Source organism: Poeciliopsis prolifica, unplaced genomic scaffold, assembly GCF_027474105.1.
Source record: "Poeciliopsis prolifica strain line A6 unplaced genomic scaffold, Auburn_PproV2 SCAFFOLD033, whole genome shotgun sequence".
In the NCBI taxonomy this organism is placed as follows: domain Eukaryota; kingdom Metazoa; phylum Chordata; class Actinopteri; order Cyprinodontiformes; family Poeciliidae; genus Poeciliopsis; species Poeciliopsis prolifica.
In genome coordinates, this window is record NW_026562408.1 from 5,996,778 (window position 1) to 6,012,303 (window position 15,526).

At 37.8% G+C, this 15,526-nt stretch overlaps 1 protein-coding gene across 1 annotated transcript in view; it reads left to right on the forward strand.

The window, feature by feature from the left end:
- Positions 1-15,526, forward strand: part of frem2a (FRAS1 related extracellular matrix 2a) — a 68,738-nt gene continuing 53,212 nt past the window's right edge. Inside the window, 3 exon segments of the mRNA XM_055051604.1 lie at positions 1-565; positions 568-5,109; positions 9,430-9,519. Coding sequence (XP_054907579.1) covers positions 136-565; positions 568-5,109; positions 9,430-9,519 — 5,062 coding nt within the window. The 5' untranslated portion in view covers positions 1-135.

Consider the following 15,526-nt stretch of genomic DNA (forward strand, 5'->3'; position numbering starts at 1 on the left):
GGACGGATAGATGTGCGGGAGTCACATCCATCTGACTCCCATCATTTCCTGGGATTTGATTCTTTTCGAGTGAAACAGACTGGGTGGGCACTGCACGGCTGCACATCGACAGCGTCACTGTTTTCGGACGCGAAGATGCTGCTCCGCGGACTTCTCCTGTGCTTTTCAGTAACAGGTTTTGTTTTAGCGCAGCCCAACAGCTCCGGGTTATTTTACGCGCTCCGGTCCGAGCTGTCGGAAGACGCAATCCTGGTGGCCAACAACGGAATACGCGTGCCTTTCGGAAGATCGGTCTTCATCGACCCCATCAACGACCTGGTGGTTCAGACGCAGCCGGGAGACCGGTGCAGCATCACCGTGCTGGACAACGACCCGCTCACACAGAGACCGGGGCACCTCTCTCCCAAAAAGTTTCCATGTGATTTTGGTCCGAGTGACGTGATGTATTCTCACTACGGCTCCAGGAGTCCAGTCAGAGACAGAGTGCGGCTGCAGCTCAGGTATGATGCTCAAACCGAAACTGTTATCATCCCGTTCATGATGGAGGTGGAAGTAGTTTTTACGCAATGGAGTTACTCACCAAAAACGTGCCACTCACTGTTGATCGTCTGAAAGGGATTAGTAATCCTATCGATAAGAAGATATTAGAGTTTACTTATGATAGAGTGAATTACAAATGCGAAGTGGCATCCTTATCCGGCGCCAGCGCACTGCCCAGATATGGAAAACTCATTGAGGGAGGTAAACTTTCCACAGTGATGGACTGTGATGAATTCATACAAGCGGAAATACGCTACCAGCACACGTTTAATCGTAAAACTCCAAACAGGGATTATGTTCCTATGGTTGCAGAGCTCCACGATAAAGAAGGGAACCTGGTGAAACAGGAGTATTTTCATCTTATGGTTCGCATCAGAGGTGGAGAGGAGAACACTCCCCCCAAACCCAGCTTTGTAACCATGATGATGATGGAGGTGAGCCAGTTTGTGATGACAGCCTTCACCCCTGACATGCTGGCTGCTGAGGATACAGAGTCAGACCCAGAAGAGCTTATTTTTAACATCAGTTCTCCCTTATCTTATGAAGAGGGTTACATAGTCAGCACAGATGACAGAAACCTTCCAATCACCTCCTTCTACCAAAAAGACCTGCAGGATTTGAAAATAGCTTATGTTCCACCTTCTCTGGACTCGGACACAGAAAGAATTTTTCAGCTGGAGTTTGAGGTGATAGACACAGAGGGCGCTGTCTCTGACCCATTTGCCTTTATGATTGTTGTGAAGCCGATGAACACTTTGGCCCCTGTTGTGACGCGTAACACGGGTCAGCTGCTGTATGAGGGCCAGTCACGGCCCCTCATCAGCACACACAATTTGGAGATCAGCGATGAGGACAACTTGGACTCTGTCACAGTCTCAGTGGTGGACGGCCTACGGCATGGGGGGCTCGTGGTGCTGGGCTCTCAGAGAAACATTTTCACACCTGCTGACCTCACAACAGGGGCTGTTGTCTATCAGCATGATGGCAGCGACACATACAGTGACAATATTGTCTTCAAGATGACAGATGGGAAAAATGAAGTTGAATTTCTCTTTCCTATCACTATTGTCCCCACTGATGATGAGTCACCAATCATCAATGCAAACATGGGTTTAGTGCTTTTCAAACACCAAACGATTCCCATATCGCCTCTCGTGCTCAGTGCTGCTGATATTGACTCTGAAGACTCAACAATTAAATTTACCATTATTCCCCCTTTTTCCACAATTGGAACGGTGCTCCTGCGACAGTCAGATGCCCCGGAGGATCCCTCCTCTTGGAAATTTAATGCTGAGGATGAAATGTATGAGAAGGAGGTGACAGAATGGCTTCAGAAAGACATCACAGATGGAAAGTTATTTTACAGGCACAAAGGTCCCCATAGCACAGAAACAATCATGGATCATTTTATGTTCACTGTTCAGGATGACAATGACCCACCTAATTTATCTGGAGATAGTATATTTGTAATTCGTGTTTTACCGATTGATGATGTGCCCCCAGAGCTGTACCCTGGCACTACCCTGCAGATGACTGTTGAGGAGTATGAACTCACTCAATTCACTAAAGAGGTCCTCCGCTACACTGATATGGACTCAGAGGATCGTGACCTCAAATATGCACTCATCCAGGCTCCAACTGATACAGATGAAAATAACCCCGTTGTATTTGGATCATTAGTGTTGACAGATCATCCTGACTCCAAAGTGACAGAGTTTACACAAGCTCAAATAAACCATCATAAGATATCCTATGCGCCCCCAAATGTGGAACTGGGAATTACGGCCCATGTAGTACAGTTCCGTTACACTGTCAAAGACATGGCGGGGAACAGTGTAGAGGGGGTGTTCACAATCTTTCTGCAGCCAGTCAATAACAACCCACCGCAAATCACAAACACAGGTTTTACCGTGTTTGAAGGCGGAATGCACATTATAACTGCTACAGAGCTGGATGCCCAAGACCTTGATACAGAAAGCGAAAAGATAACTTGTGCTCTGAGTCGACCACCTAAACATGGCCAGATTAAGGCTGCATTCACTGACCTGGAGAAAAACAGGATTTTCAAACTTGATGATATCTCAGAGGGAAAAATATCATATATTCACAATGGGGAGGAGACAGTGAGCGATGATTTCCAGCTTGATATCAGTGACGGGGTACATGTTGTGACTGTGACAGTTAAAGTTATTGTAAAGCCCTTTGATGATGAAACTCCCTCCAACAGCCTCTCCTCAGGAACAATCGGGTCTCACATGGACGTGCTGGAAAATGGTGTGGCAGAAATCACAGCAAATGTGATTCAGGGTCATGATGATGATACTGATGATTTCCAGCTGACATTTATTATGGAAGATCCCCCTGTCTTTGGGGAAATATTAGTTAAAGGATTGCCTGCTGCAAGGTTTACACAAGCCGACATAATTAATGGAGAAGTTGTGTATGCACACACTGGTGGTGAGATAGGTCTCTTCTCTCAGCAAGATGGATTTAATTTGACCCTCACAGATATGTCTGATGATTGGACAGTAGGGGGCAATGTAGTCAGTGGAGTCCATGTACAAGTTACTGTCCTGCCTGTTGACAATCAGGCCCCTGAGATTGGAGTTGGGCTCCAGTTCAGCGTTATTGAAGGAGAGAAATATGGTATTAGCTCTCAGCACTTGAACGCTGATGATAATGACACTCCAACAGATGACATCCTTTGCACTGTCATTGTGCAGCCCATTGCAGGCTATGTAGAAAATATATCCCCAGCTCCAGGCTCAGAGAAGTCAAGGTCAGGAACAGCTATCAGTGCATTTACTCTAAGAGACATAAGGGAAGGAAATATCTTCTATGTGCAGAGTATTCATAAGGGGGTAGAACCAGTGGAGGATCGGTTCACATTTAGGTGCTCTGATGGCATCAATTTCTCAGAGAACCATTTCTTTCCAATCATAATCATCCCAACAAATGATGAAAAGCCAGAGATTTATTTAAGGGAGATAGTTGTGATGGAGGGGATGAACATTATCATCGACCCTCCGATTCTGAATGGCGCAGATGCTGATTTTCCACCTGAGGAGCTGATGTTCATCATCTCCAAACCTCCCAAACATGGTGCCATTTTAAGTCAGCTATCCACAGGCTCTGTTTTGGTGTCTAACTTCACCTTAGAAGAGATTAGAGAGGCGTCGAGTATTATTTATGAGCACGATGACTCAGAGACAACGGAGGACAGCTTTGATATCATTGTGACAGATGGAAAGTATTCTGTGCAGAAAACAGCCGTTATTATGATCATCCCTGTTGATGATGAGACCCCCAGGATGGCTATCAATGATGGCCTGGAGGTGGAAGTTGGAGAGACGAAGGAGATTAATAATAAGATCCTCAAAGCAACAGATTTAGATTCTGAAGACGGCACGCTAACATATATAATCCGATTTGGCCCTAGCCAGGGTCTCCTGCAGAGAAAAACACCATACGGGTTTGTTGAGAACATCACACTTGGCATGAATTTTACACAATCTGAAATTGATGTAGGACTCATATTGTATGCACACAATGGACAAGATGGCTTCAGAGATTTAATCAAATTTGATGTGACTGATGACATAAATTCACTCATAGATCGTTACTTCTATATCACTGTGGGCAGCACTGACATCATATTCCCAGATGTGATCAGTAAAGGTGTGTCTCTAAGAGAAGGTGGCAGGGTGACCTTGTCCACGGATCTTCTAAGCACCTCTGATCTCAACAGTCCTGACGAGAAATTAGTTTTTACTGTCACACGGGCCCCAGTCAGGGGGCACCTTGAGAGCACAGACACTCCTGGGATACCCATTGGATCTTTTACCCAACTTCAGTTAGCAGGCAGCAAGATTTTTTACATTCACACCTCTGATGATGAAGTAAAAATGGACAGTTTTGAGTTTGAAGTCACAGATGGGTACAATCCCATTTTCAGAACATTTAGAATATCTATTGTGGATGTAGATAACAAGAAACCCGTTGTGACTATAAATAATTTAATTGTCACTGAAGGTCAACTGAAATTAATCACACCCTTTGAGCTAACTGCTGAAGATCAGGACACTTCTGAGAAATTGATTAAATTTACAATAACCCAGTTGCCTGTTCATGGCAAGGTGCTGTACAATCAGTCCACACCTATTGCCAGCTTTACAAAACAAGACCTCAACGAAAACCTCATCAGCTACAAACACGATGGAACTGAAACACTAGAAGACTCATTCTCCTTCACTGTCACTGATGGCACACACACAGACTTCTATGTTTTCCCCAACACAATTTTTGAGACAAGACATCCTCAGACTATGAAAATTACCATCATGGCAATAGACAATGGAGTCCCTCAGATTGTGGTAAATAAAGGTGCAGCCACTTTGAAGATTTTGGCCACAGGTCATTTGGGGTTCCCCATCAGCCCTAAAGTGTTAAAAGTGGAGGACAGGGACAGCATCCCGGCGTCAGTGGTGTTCCACATCACTACCCAGCCCCAACACGGCGACATCGTCAACCTGGGACACGGAAACAACTCCATTGATGCCTTTAGTCAAGGTAAGCTCTGACAGTAACTCTTCATAGTGTAATGACAAGTTACTCTGCTCGGTATTTTACCAGAAAAGTACAGAAGCAGTCTCTCAGTGCAAGTCATCAATAATTGTACAACAGAAATTTGACTTTTTGATAGTTTCCTTAGAATCTTTTTTTAAGTTTCTGAGGAAACTTAAGAAAATAACATTTAGTTTGTAATTTAATTTAATGTAGGATGAAAAACTGATTCCATAAACAATTATTGATATTCTTTTGCTGAATATTATGCAGATGATGCATGAAAGCATACAAAAAGCCTATAAATATCAATACCTTTAAGTTTTAAAACATTGTTAATTTCTACACTATTTTAGATCAAAGTTATAAAAAGTCATTGTGGCTGCCTGTTTCAAACCAATTTCTCAAAATTAAAATTTTTGGGATTTCAGTAAAAAATGAATGAAACTGGTGCTTAAAGAGTCAGGTGGCTTATTGACAACAGGTCGAAGACCCCTTGCTCTAACAGAACTGTCTGAATGTTTATTGTCATTATAGATAAATCACTGTTACTAGCAATAGGCTGGCATGACATTCAGCGTAAAAGGTTTGAGGAAAAATACCAAGTTTCACAAAATTGCAGTAAATGTATTAAGTGAACTCATTTCTTTTAATTAGAACAGAAAATCATGTATCTTTTATTTACTGTCTTTCTTTTATGGCAACAGTTTTGAGAAAACACTGTATATTAAGTTCTTAATGTCCAAAATAAGATTCACTTTTGCTTCTCTACTTTTTACATAGTAATACTGGGTGTTTGTGAAGCTGACATTGACTGGTTAGTTATTTGAGATGTAACTCCATGATTGCCCATGTTATTTAGAGATTTTCAAAAATAATTAAGTTTGTCTTTTCTGTAATTGAGACAAAGTGATATTAGTCTGTTTTCTGCCAGTTAACTAGCGGTGGCAAACGATGAGTAGGTAGCTGTCTAATTGGTACTGCTAGTAATTTGCCAAAAATGATTTGTAACAAAATGTTTGAAAACTGTGCCTTGAGAGCATAATTGTCACAATTCTTTGCTCATAGAAGTTGATTTTCATCATGTTTCTGTGATCAAATAATTAAAACCTCGTAACTTGTGATTTGCTATTGAAGAAAAAGGTGTGACATTCAAATTCCCTGTAAATCAGTAAGTTTTGATTAATTTTTCACACTCTGCTTCCCAAAGATTTTAATTTATGGGGTTATAATTATTCGTACGTGTGACAAGTGCCAACTTGGGAATTTCAATAGTTAATTTATGGGTTTGATTTAGATGTGCCTTGCTCATCAAATTGTAATTAGCAGACCTAAGTTTCAGGCTGCTGTTTTTGTAGACATAACAGATGAATAATTAATTTTTTTTCTGCGTCTCCCGGGGTGATGTTCACATCTGATGTTCTCTTTGGAGGTCTGTTAAATGAAGCAGAACAGAGGTAGAGAATGGTGTGAAAAGGTCAGTGCAGAGCTCAAAGTGACAGAATGGTATTTGAGATGCAGTAAATTTCAATGGGTCCAGTCAGTTTGAAGCATTGAAATGCTATGTGTCTTATAAAATTATAGAGAATATATTGACCACCACCACAATGGTAAGTGTGGGACTTTTTACACAGACTGCAGAATAATGTTAAAGTGAAGAATAGGATTTTTGTATTTTCCATGTTTGGATACATAGAAGAAGAAACAGGTATGTGGGAAATTTTTGGATTTTAATTTTATTTATTTTTAAACATCCTTCCTGCTTTCCTATCTGAAGACTGACTTAATCCTTTAAAACATTTGCTATGAATCCAGAGTAAAGTTTGGTTATTAAGTCCTGGAAATGTTCTGACATTGCCAAGGAACTCTACAGATTTGAAATTTGGTAAGTATTGACACATGCACAGAGACAACAATGCCACTGATTGCTGTTTGAAGCAATGCAATCATAATGGCCTGGCAATTAAGCTAACATGTACAAAAATTCACCTGCTTGCTGTAAGCAAAGATCTGAGCTGAGAACACAGAGCGAGAAAAAGCTCTTTAAGCCTGGAAGAGATGGACACTTCTTACAAACAGTGTGCGGCTGCCGTTTTCCAAACAAAAAAGGCACAGATAAGACGAGTGAAAAAAGCAAAAGAAGCACCACAGCATTGAAGAGGGGAAGGAGAGTGCAGATGAGGCGGCTAGCGAAGCGGGGTGAGGGGATGTAAGTGACATGAGAGAAATAAAGAATGAGGGAAGGGTCGTGAGAGATTGAGTCAGAAAGACCAAACAGGCTCATCAAAAGAAGCAGTCAGGTGAAAGAGACAATCCTTTGCTCTTTATTTACTTGTCCTTTTTCCAGAGCACTTCCCAAGAGACGATCTCTTTAAATAATGAATGAAGAGCGTGCCCTCTGTTCACACTGTTAACTTTAGATTTGTAAGGTCCTTAGGTTGAGGTCTGTCCTGCAAGGAGGATTCTCTTCTTGCAGGCCAAATCTTTTAGAATAATCACTTACAGTTCTGTTAAAAGTATTTATCCTCATACATGTTTCTTTGACTTCTTGCTTTTTTGTCACACTGTAATGTTTCAAATCATCAAGGAAATTTTAACTTCAGACAAACAAATGGATACAGCATGGACATTTCAAATGAGGATTCCATTTATTAAAGGGGAAGAACAATCCAAATCAGCTTGGTCCTATGTGAAAATGTAATTGCCCCTAAAACTAACAACTAGGCCACTGTATATAAAAAGCAACAACCGATATTAAGCATCTGTATGAACTGGCAGTGAGCTTTTACATCACTGCGGTGAAATGTTGGGATAGTGGTCTTTGCCAAATTGTTTAAATTCAGCCTCCAGGATTGAATCATTAACTTGCCACATAATCCTTAATCCTTAGAAATGGCTTTGTAATTGGTTTTCAGAAGGATGTCAGTCAGTGACTTTGTCTTGTCATCTGTTGTTAAATTGCCTTGGACTGGGGCATGATGTGTCGCTTTGAACATGCCTACTTTTGTGGTCAGTCATGATCAATTTAAGTGATTTGTTTTGGTTCTATTGTATGTTTCTCTGGGTGTGACTAGCCAAACCAAATAAAAAATGTGATTCATCAAGAAGGTCATTATATTTTAAATTATAACTACTGTAGGTTGTTTAGGCTATCATCTTGCTAATTTCTTTGATGATCTGAAGCCTTATAGTTTGACTAAAAAGTAAAATAAAATACATATGTAAGAAGCAGTATACCTGTATATTATTTTATATACACAAGTTCTGTATACATAAAATAATAAAAACAATGGAAAGGAAAAAGCAGACAAGGGCCACCTACAGTATAAGTGGTAAACATCCCAGTCAAAAGTCAAGGGTTTTAAGTCAAGGCTTTTATGTTATGAACCTTCTTCCTCTGACATCTATTATTTAAGAAGAAGCTTTGTTGGGAGAAGGTTCTTGAGCAGCATTGATGATTTCTCTGTGCTATAATAGATGTTTTGTGGGGAATGGTGGAGAGGGAGGTGCTAGCACAGCCCTGTAATTCAGCAAAGTTCAGGAAACAGATGTGTGGTGCCCTGTGCAATCCTGTTCTTAACATTCTTACCTTGTCTGTCATTAAAAGATCCACCATCCCCTTATTTTTTATTTTTTTGTTTGTTTTGAGATGGACAGATTTAAAAGCTTTTTTCTTGTCTTTGGTTTAGCTTGAGCCTCTTTGGATATCAGGTTTGCAGCCCTTATCACTCCAGATTATGGACGCATGACTTTCAAAAATGACTCCTCTGGTTGGAAATTGTTCATGCTGAGCACTGATAAGTAATTGAATCAGTGTGATACTAGAGACCTGCTGCTAGTATAGCCGATACTAAAGCAGGACAGCTTGCGTCTCTGAACAGTTATTTGAACGCAGGAAGTATTTGAACAAGCCAAAAGGCTGCGATACAACTTCAAAAGCTTGTTTGAGGCTATTTCTGCAGTCAGCATGAAACATCACATGAATGTTTTTTTTCACAAAATGCAAATTATTTTTTAAAAAGGTTTTTTTTTCCATTTCCTGTCAAGGACAAATCTCCTAGTTGTGTAACTAAAACTATCAGGCAGTTTTAAAATTTCATCATGCCTCACCTCACATTGATTCGACCATGAAACCATTTAGATTAAACTGACCCTCATTTGCATTCTTTTATGTTCTTGTCAAATGGTTTTTGTTTGATAGTTTATTATCTCCGCTTTTGTCATATATAATCTCAAAATTTGTTTGTTCTTACTTTTAAAGATATTTCACTGTCACATGAGCACTTCAAGGAGTTTTTCAGAAATAAATGTAACTTTCTTTTACAGCTGATATTGATGACCTGAACATCTGCTATGTACTGAGGGGTGAAGAAAATGCTACTATGGATCTCTTCCACTTCTCTGTTGAGGATAACGGTAAGACTTTTTACCATTTTCCAGCTGGCAGCTACTTTAAATTGCGTAATATCCAATTTTTGGTGAAGTTATCAAAAATGAATCAAAAGAAAGATATTACTTAAATTAAATAAAAAGACTATAACAATCAACAAAAAATTAACACATAATTTAAGGATTAAGGTATAAAAGTAAATAAAGTATATTTTCTACAAAGAGTATCTTAAAAAGCTTTACAGGAAGAACATCATTACAGAGATGGAAAAATCAAACACCTAAGATATGAATAAAACAGACCTAAAAATATCAAACTTTAACCAAAGAAAAAAACAAACAAGATAGAAATGATAAACCAGTCTTACAGCATTTAACAGTAATGTTTTCAGCTGTGACCCCAATTGTTCCTGTGTATTTTTATTTTTTTTTTTTTTTCGACAGTTGTTTTCAGAGTTGATGAACTTAAAAACTAAATGCTGCTTTGCCTTGTTTAGTCCTCATCCCAGAAACACAGAATGAAAACACCTCTGATGACCCAAGGAAAGAAATAATTCACAACTGATGTTGTGCATCAATAAGAGCTTAGTTGTGGATATGAATAGTTACAAATAATTGCAATAGCTGAAAGCATAAGTCCAGCGCTAGCATCATCTGATCACCAAGATTCTGCACATGTACAGAATGATTTTCTTTCCCAGAATAAGAATTTATTAACAAAATTATTCAACACTGGTGCTAAGAGACATCAGGCTGAACAAGGAGTTCTTGTGGGTTTTTTTGGCCTGCGGAAGCATCTGATGGGTACCAGCACTCTAAGAGGTTTGCGGCTCGGGTGGTCACCGAGGGAAAAACATGAGTGTGGGAGGAGTTCAGAAAGGCCATGAAAAATGACTTTTGCGTGACTTCCAGGTCTTTTTGTGCTACTTTTTCAGTGGCGTGAACTGAAAATACTTGTTAGAGGCATTGTTTGTGCAGCTGTTGAGTATCAACAATGATTGTAATAACAATAATAGTGGGTTTTTTTTACATAAGCAAAAAGGCACAATAGTTTGAAAAGTAAAAAACATAAATAAATATATAAACGTTATTTGTGGTTAAAATATAAAAGCTAGCTGACTTGGACAGGAGAGCAAACAGCCTTTAGACATTAATCCTTAGAGTTTGCCTAATTTTATTGGGTCTCTTTATTACTTTCTCAATCTCGGAGAGTTCTTCATTGTAACTAATTATGGTAATCAATTGGTAAGTCAGCTGCTATGTATTTTACCCCTTCTAATACAAAAACTAGTTTTTGTACATTTTTCCCAGTAACTATTCTAAACAGATCAATGAAGCACAATTTAGCTTTTTTTTTGTTTGGATTATTTTTGGATTTGCAGATAAAATGACATTTTTTAAATGTGAAAATAATTTTAAATTCTGACAGCCAATATGAAAGACACGTAAGCCATAGATTGTAATATTAAGTCCGACTGCAGTTTATCTTTTGTCAGTATAACAAATGTGAAAAGGAAACTATTGAGCATTGTCACTATTTAATATGCATCAAGGTACTTTACTTTTACTTGTAAAACCAGAATCAAATGTATTCAATTCAGGTAAATACTGTCATATATATTTTCCAGTTATGCTCAAGATATGACAATTTAACAATCAGCATATTTTATTGAGTATACATCCCTACTGTGTGCATATTCCTACAAAGAAATTATCTTACAATAGCAATCACTTTCTGATGTAAGAGGTCTTTGTTATTTAGGGAGACATTAAGGGGTGTGTGTATCTATTTGACATCAGCAAATAGAGGAAATAAATACAAATACTTTGAACATCACAAGATAAAATCACAAGTAAATTAAAATGTAGACTTAGAAAATTGCTTGGTAAAAGCATAAAACACTTAATGAAAAGCTAAAAACATTAAAAAAACAAGAAGTATAATTTAAATCAAGCAATTATGCAAACAAGCATAAAAATAAAAGCAAAGGAAAGGAAAAGAAACTAATACCTTGTGGATTTAAACATCTTACAAAAAAGGCAGATTTTTTTCAATTGAAGGCTTTTTATATTTGGGGATCTTTATAAGTTATAAAAAATAATGATTAGTTTGATCAATAAAGCAGTATTTAATGATTGTGTAGGTGGTTATACTATAGCACTTGACACATTTAAATTTTTTACTAAAACAATATGTCATGTTCCTTTCACTTCTTATAGTTCACAATTTTCTGTTTGTCATTGAAGAATCAACACACTAACATTTGTACTTACAATAAGAGAAAATATAGACAAACTCATGTTGTGAAGCTATTTAACAGCTGAAGTTTCCTTAATTAGACAAAACATATACCTTTGTCCAAGTTCCTCAGCTTGATAAAAATCTAAGCATACTTTTATGTGCACCATAGTGTTAGTATGTGTGAAAAAAAAGTTTATTTGGCAGCACATAAAGTTGCACATGCTTTAATGAATTCCAGATATGCTTGCTTTATGTGGTAACATGCATAGTTGGAGGGCACCTCTTATGCTGTGTGAGAAACTTCACAAACACAACCATAAGACAATTAGTGCAGAACCTTTTAGCCACACAGCATCATGTATCACTGGGCACATAATTAAAGGTCAATACTGGGTTCATATGTAATTTCTTTTAATTTGTTGGCTCATCAAATATGCATTCTTTAGTGACACATAAATGTAAATCTGGCTGAGATGCTAATATGTTTGCCACCAGCTTTAAAAAACTCTAGATGATACTTACAAAAGCTGAAAGTTAGATATGTTCTGTCTTTAATCATGGACCTTTTTTTTAATCTGAAAAGAAGCTTTCTTCCACTATTATTTTTCAGACATTTGCCTAAAGACAAGTGTTAGTGCATAACAGAATAACCACTTTTTTAAATGCAGCAAAAAGAAGAAATATCATTGACTATGCTAGTGAATGCTTATATTATTTTATTTTCCTGTCCTGGGGCAATATTTTGGTTAAATTTGAAAAGCTTATAAAATGAAATAGTCAAGGCCATGATTTTCTCTTTACTGCGCGTCTTCTTTGTCCTCTGTAATCTTCTCAAGAGTTTAAGCAAATTTGTTCTGCATTTAAAATGTGCAGAGGAAAACAACATTTTTAGATACATTGTTAACATTTTCTTGTATGATTTTGTGAGTCAAAGCCCATCGTTTTAGAGGAAGCAAGGATGATGCAAATCATAAATCTACACATAAGTGAGGTTTCCTGTTATGAACAAGATTAGTTTGATCACTGACCCACACTTGTACGTTTTCACGCTTACGCAGGCAATCCCACACAAACACACACAGTGCGAGCACGGAGGGGCTGCCGCAGGCTCAGGGGCGGTCAGTGCCTCGAGCACAAAGAGGTGTTTGATATTTAAGAGCCCAGGCAGCATTGTGGGTAATGAGAGCCTTAGGCGTATCAACTGGGCAATGCTCTGAGGGAGCCGCTGGTAATTATGTGGCCCTATTACAGATGAGGAGTGGCAGGAAGAATGTTCTCTATCAGGTTAAGAACACTGAGGATCTCTATTGCTAATTCTGATGGATTTTTCAGACACTTCAGTTTGAGATGTTGTGAAGTTCATGCACTGTAATGTGAGGGAAGAGTATGCAAAGACAAATCAGTTGTGACATTTAATTGACAGTGAGTGTTTGGATTTTTATTTTTCCCTTAGGACCATATTTGTTGTGAATCAGCTGTACATAAATAGGATGAATTAAGCAAAAAAAAAAAAAAAAAAAAACATTTGAAAGGTTGGTGGATTTCTTCAATATCTTTAAATGTAAACTCTGCCCAGTATGTTTCTGTACATGCTTTTAAACATAACTCCAAAAAGTTAGAATTAATAAATAGATCAATAAATGTGACATGGCAAAACCAGAAACAAGTCGCCAGAGAAGGAAAGTTAAAATAACATAAAAACCACACATTTCTGAAAAAATTGTGAATTTTGTTTTTTTTCCAAATATATTAGATGAAGTCTTTAAGAATCCACCCCAGTTTTTGAAAGGAACACATCTAATTTAAATTGCCATCAGAACATTTTAAGCTTTCCACTTGGGACACTGTTGTTGCAGCCGCAAACTTTCTCCAGAGTTTATGTACAGCATGCAGATGGGTTCAGGCGTGCAGTCTTACAGACTTCAGAGACGAAAACATCTACCGTGAAAATACTAGTGGAAAGAAAATACCAGCGAGGGCTACCTAGATGATGGGGATTTTTCAGTTTCTCATGGAGTGAGTTGTGGAAATGTTCCTGTTCTTAAAATATGATTACAGTAAATTTGCTTATGCCAATTAAAAAAAAAAAATAAATCACATTTTTCAATATCTGTTTTTTTGTGGTAGGGTGAGGTGGTGTTTCAACCGTATTGAAATAGATGCATTTCACAAAACTGCAATGGAAACACTTTGTTTTGCATCACATGAGTCATTTGATCAAAAGCTGGACAACACAGAAGACAGCAGGAACTTTTAAAAGGATGATGGTTTGTTTTGGGGGTTTTTTTGGACAATGTGCAGCTCACAGCATCACACAGTTCATATAAAAGTGTGTGTCATTCGGAAGTGTTGAATTCATAGCTCGACTGGAAAATTGTGTTAGGGATTTGTGACTCCAACCCCATAATTATGTCTCCTCTGATAGCTGGTAGATAATGGGCACGAGCACAAAGGATAAAATATGAATATATCTCATGTAACTCTTTTGAATGACGTATACCTATAAGCTATGTTGTTTGGCTTATTTTAAAAAGTCAATGCATATTAGTATTATGCTTAAAAAAGAAAGGCGGTTCAGGTATTGTAAACAATGGGAAAATAATACCACATCTTGTCTTAATTTTAAAAGATGCATCAATCCAGTCAACCATGTAAGTAAAAAAATTACACTAAATAAATACTGTAAACAGTATATATTGCATTTTGTCTGTTCTCCTTTTAAGATATAAGAAAAAAAAATCCAAACCAAAATCTCTGACTTTATACAACAGAAGATCAGGTAAAATTTTTTCTTTAAATCCACACCGCTGACTGCAAACAAGATTGATTGTTCCAGCAGAATCCTTTCATCCCAGCAGCAACACCCTCTGCTCCCATAAGTACCAGCACTTCATCTAGATTTACATATCCACCTAAAACTCTAATTGCCTCCTCTAGATCTGTATTTCATCCACGTTGCACTGCACGCAGTTCACATTACATGAATTCTTTATTCAGCTTTAATAGTAGCAAAATGTTTTGTGTACAACTTTGCAAGTGTTAGAGGACTAATTATCACCATATCTTCTGCAAGGACAATTTTTCCTTATCTGTTTTGTTTGTGCTTGATAAATGGAGTGTAGATCTGTGTTATCACTGTGAATATTTTCTCATGTCTTCAAAGGGCCTTTTCCTCCTTCTTAAAAGCAGTGCGAAAGTCAAGATAAAATGTCTGCCCCTTTACTAGCCCCCCTTTCTGTTAAATAAGAGTGACAAATTATCTATGTGCATACAGATTTTCTTTCACAGGTTAGAAAAAAGTTGATATTTAAAAAAAACTGACTAACTTTCTGACTCTGAGAAGAACAAAAATGCCTATTTCTTTGCTTTAGGCTCAGATTATTTTGCAATAATTTGTCTGAATAAAAATGTAAATTGAAAAAGCTAATTTAGTTCTGGAAGGGAATCTTTTCAGGTGAATTGAGAAGTGTTTTTTGTACCTCAGTAAATCATATCAGTTGAGTTGCTAACTCACATTGAAGTATACTGTATATTGCAAGAGATTTCAGATTTAGGAAATGCAGCATACTTTTGTAACTCATGTGAGAATGTGATATAAATACCTAATGGCCGGGGTTTGAAAGAAATAAGCATCTAGAGCAAGTTTTTGAAACCAAGATCTACTTTTTCTGTCACCAGCTGGCTGAGATCTACCTCATAACACGACGATATAAAAATTTAAACTCTATTGACTTATTTTATATGCAAATATCCATCAGTTATAGCAGAAATATTAAAGTGATTGAAAACCTG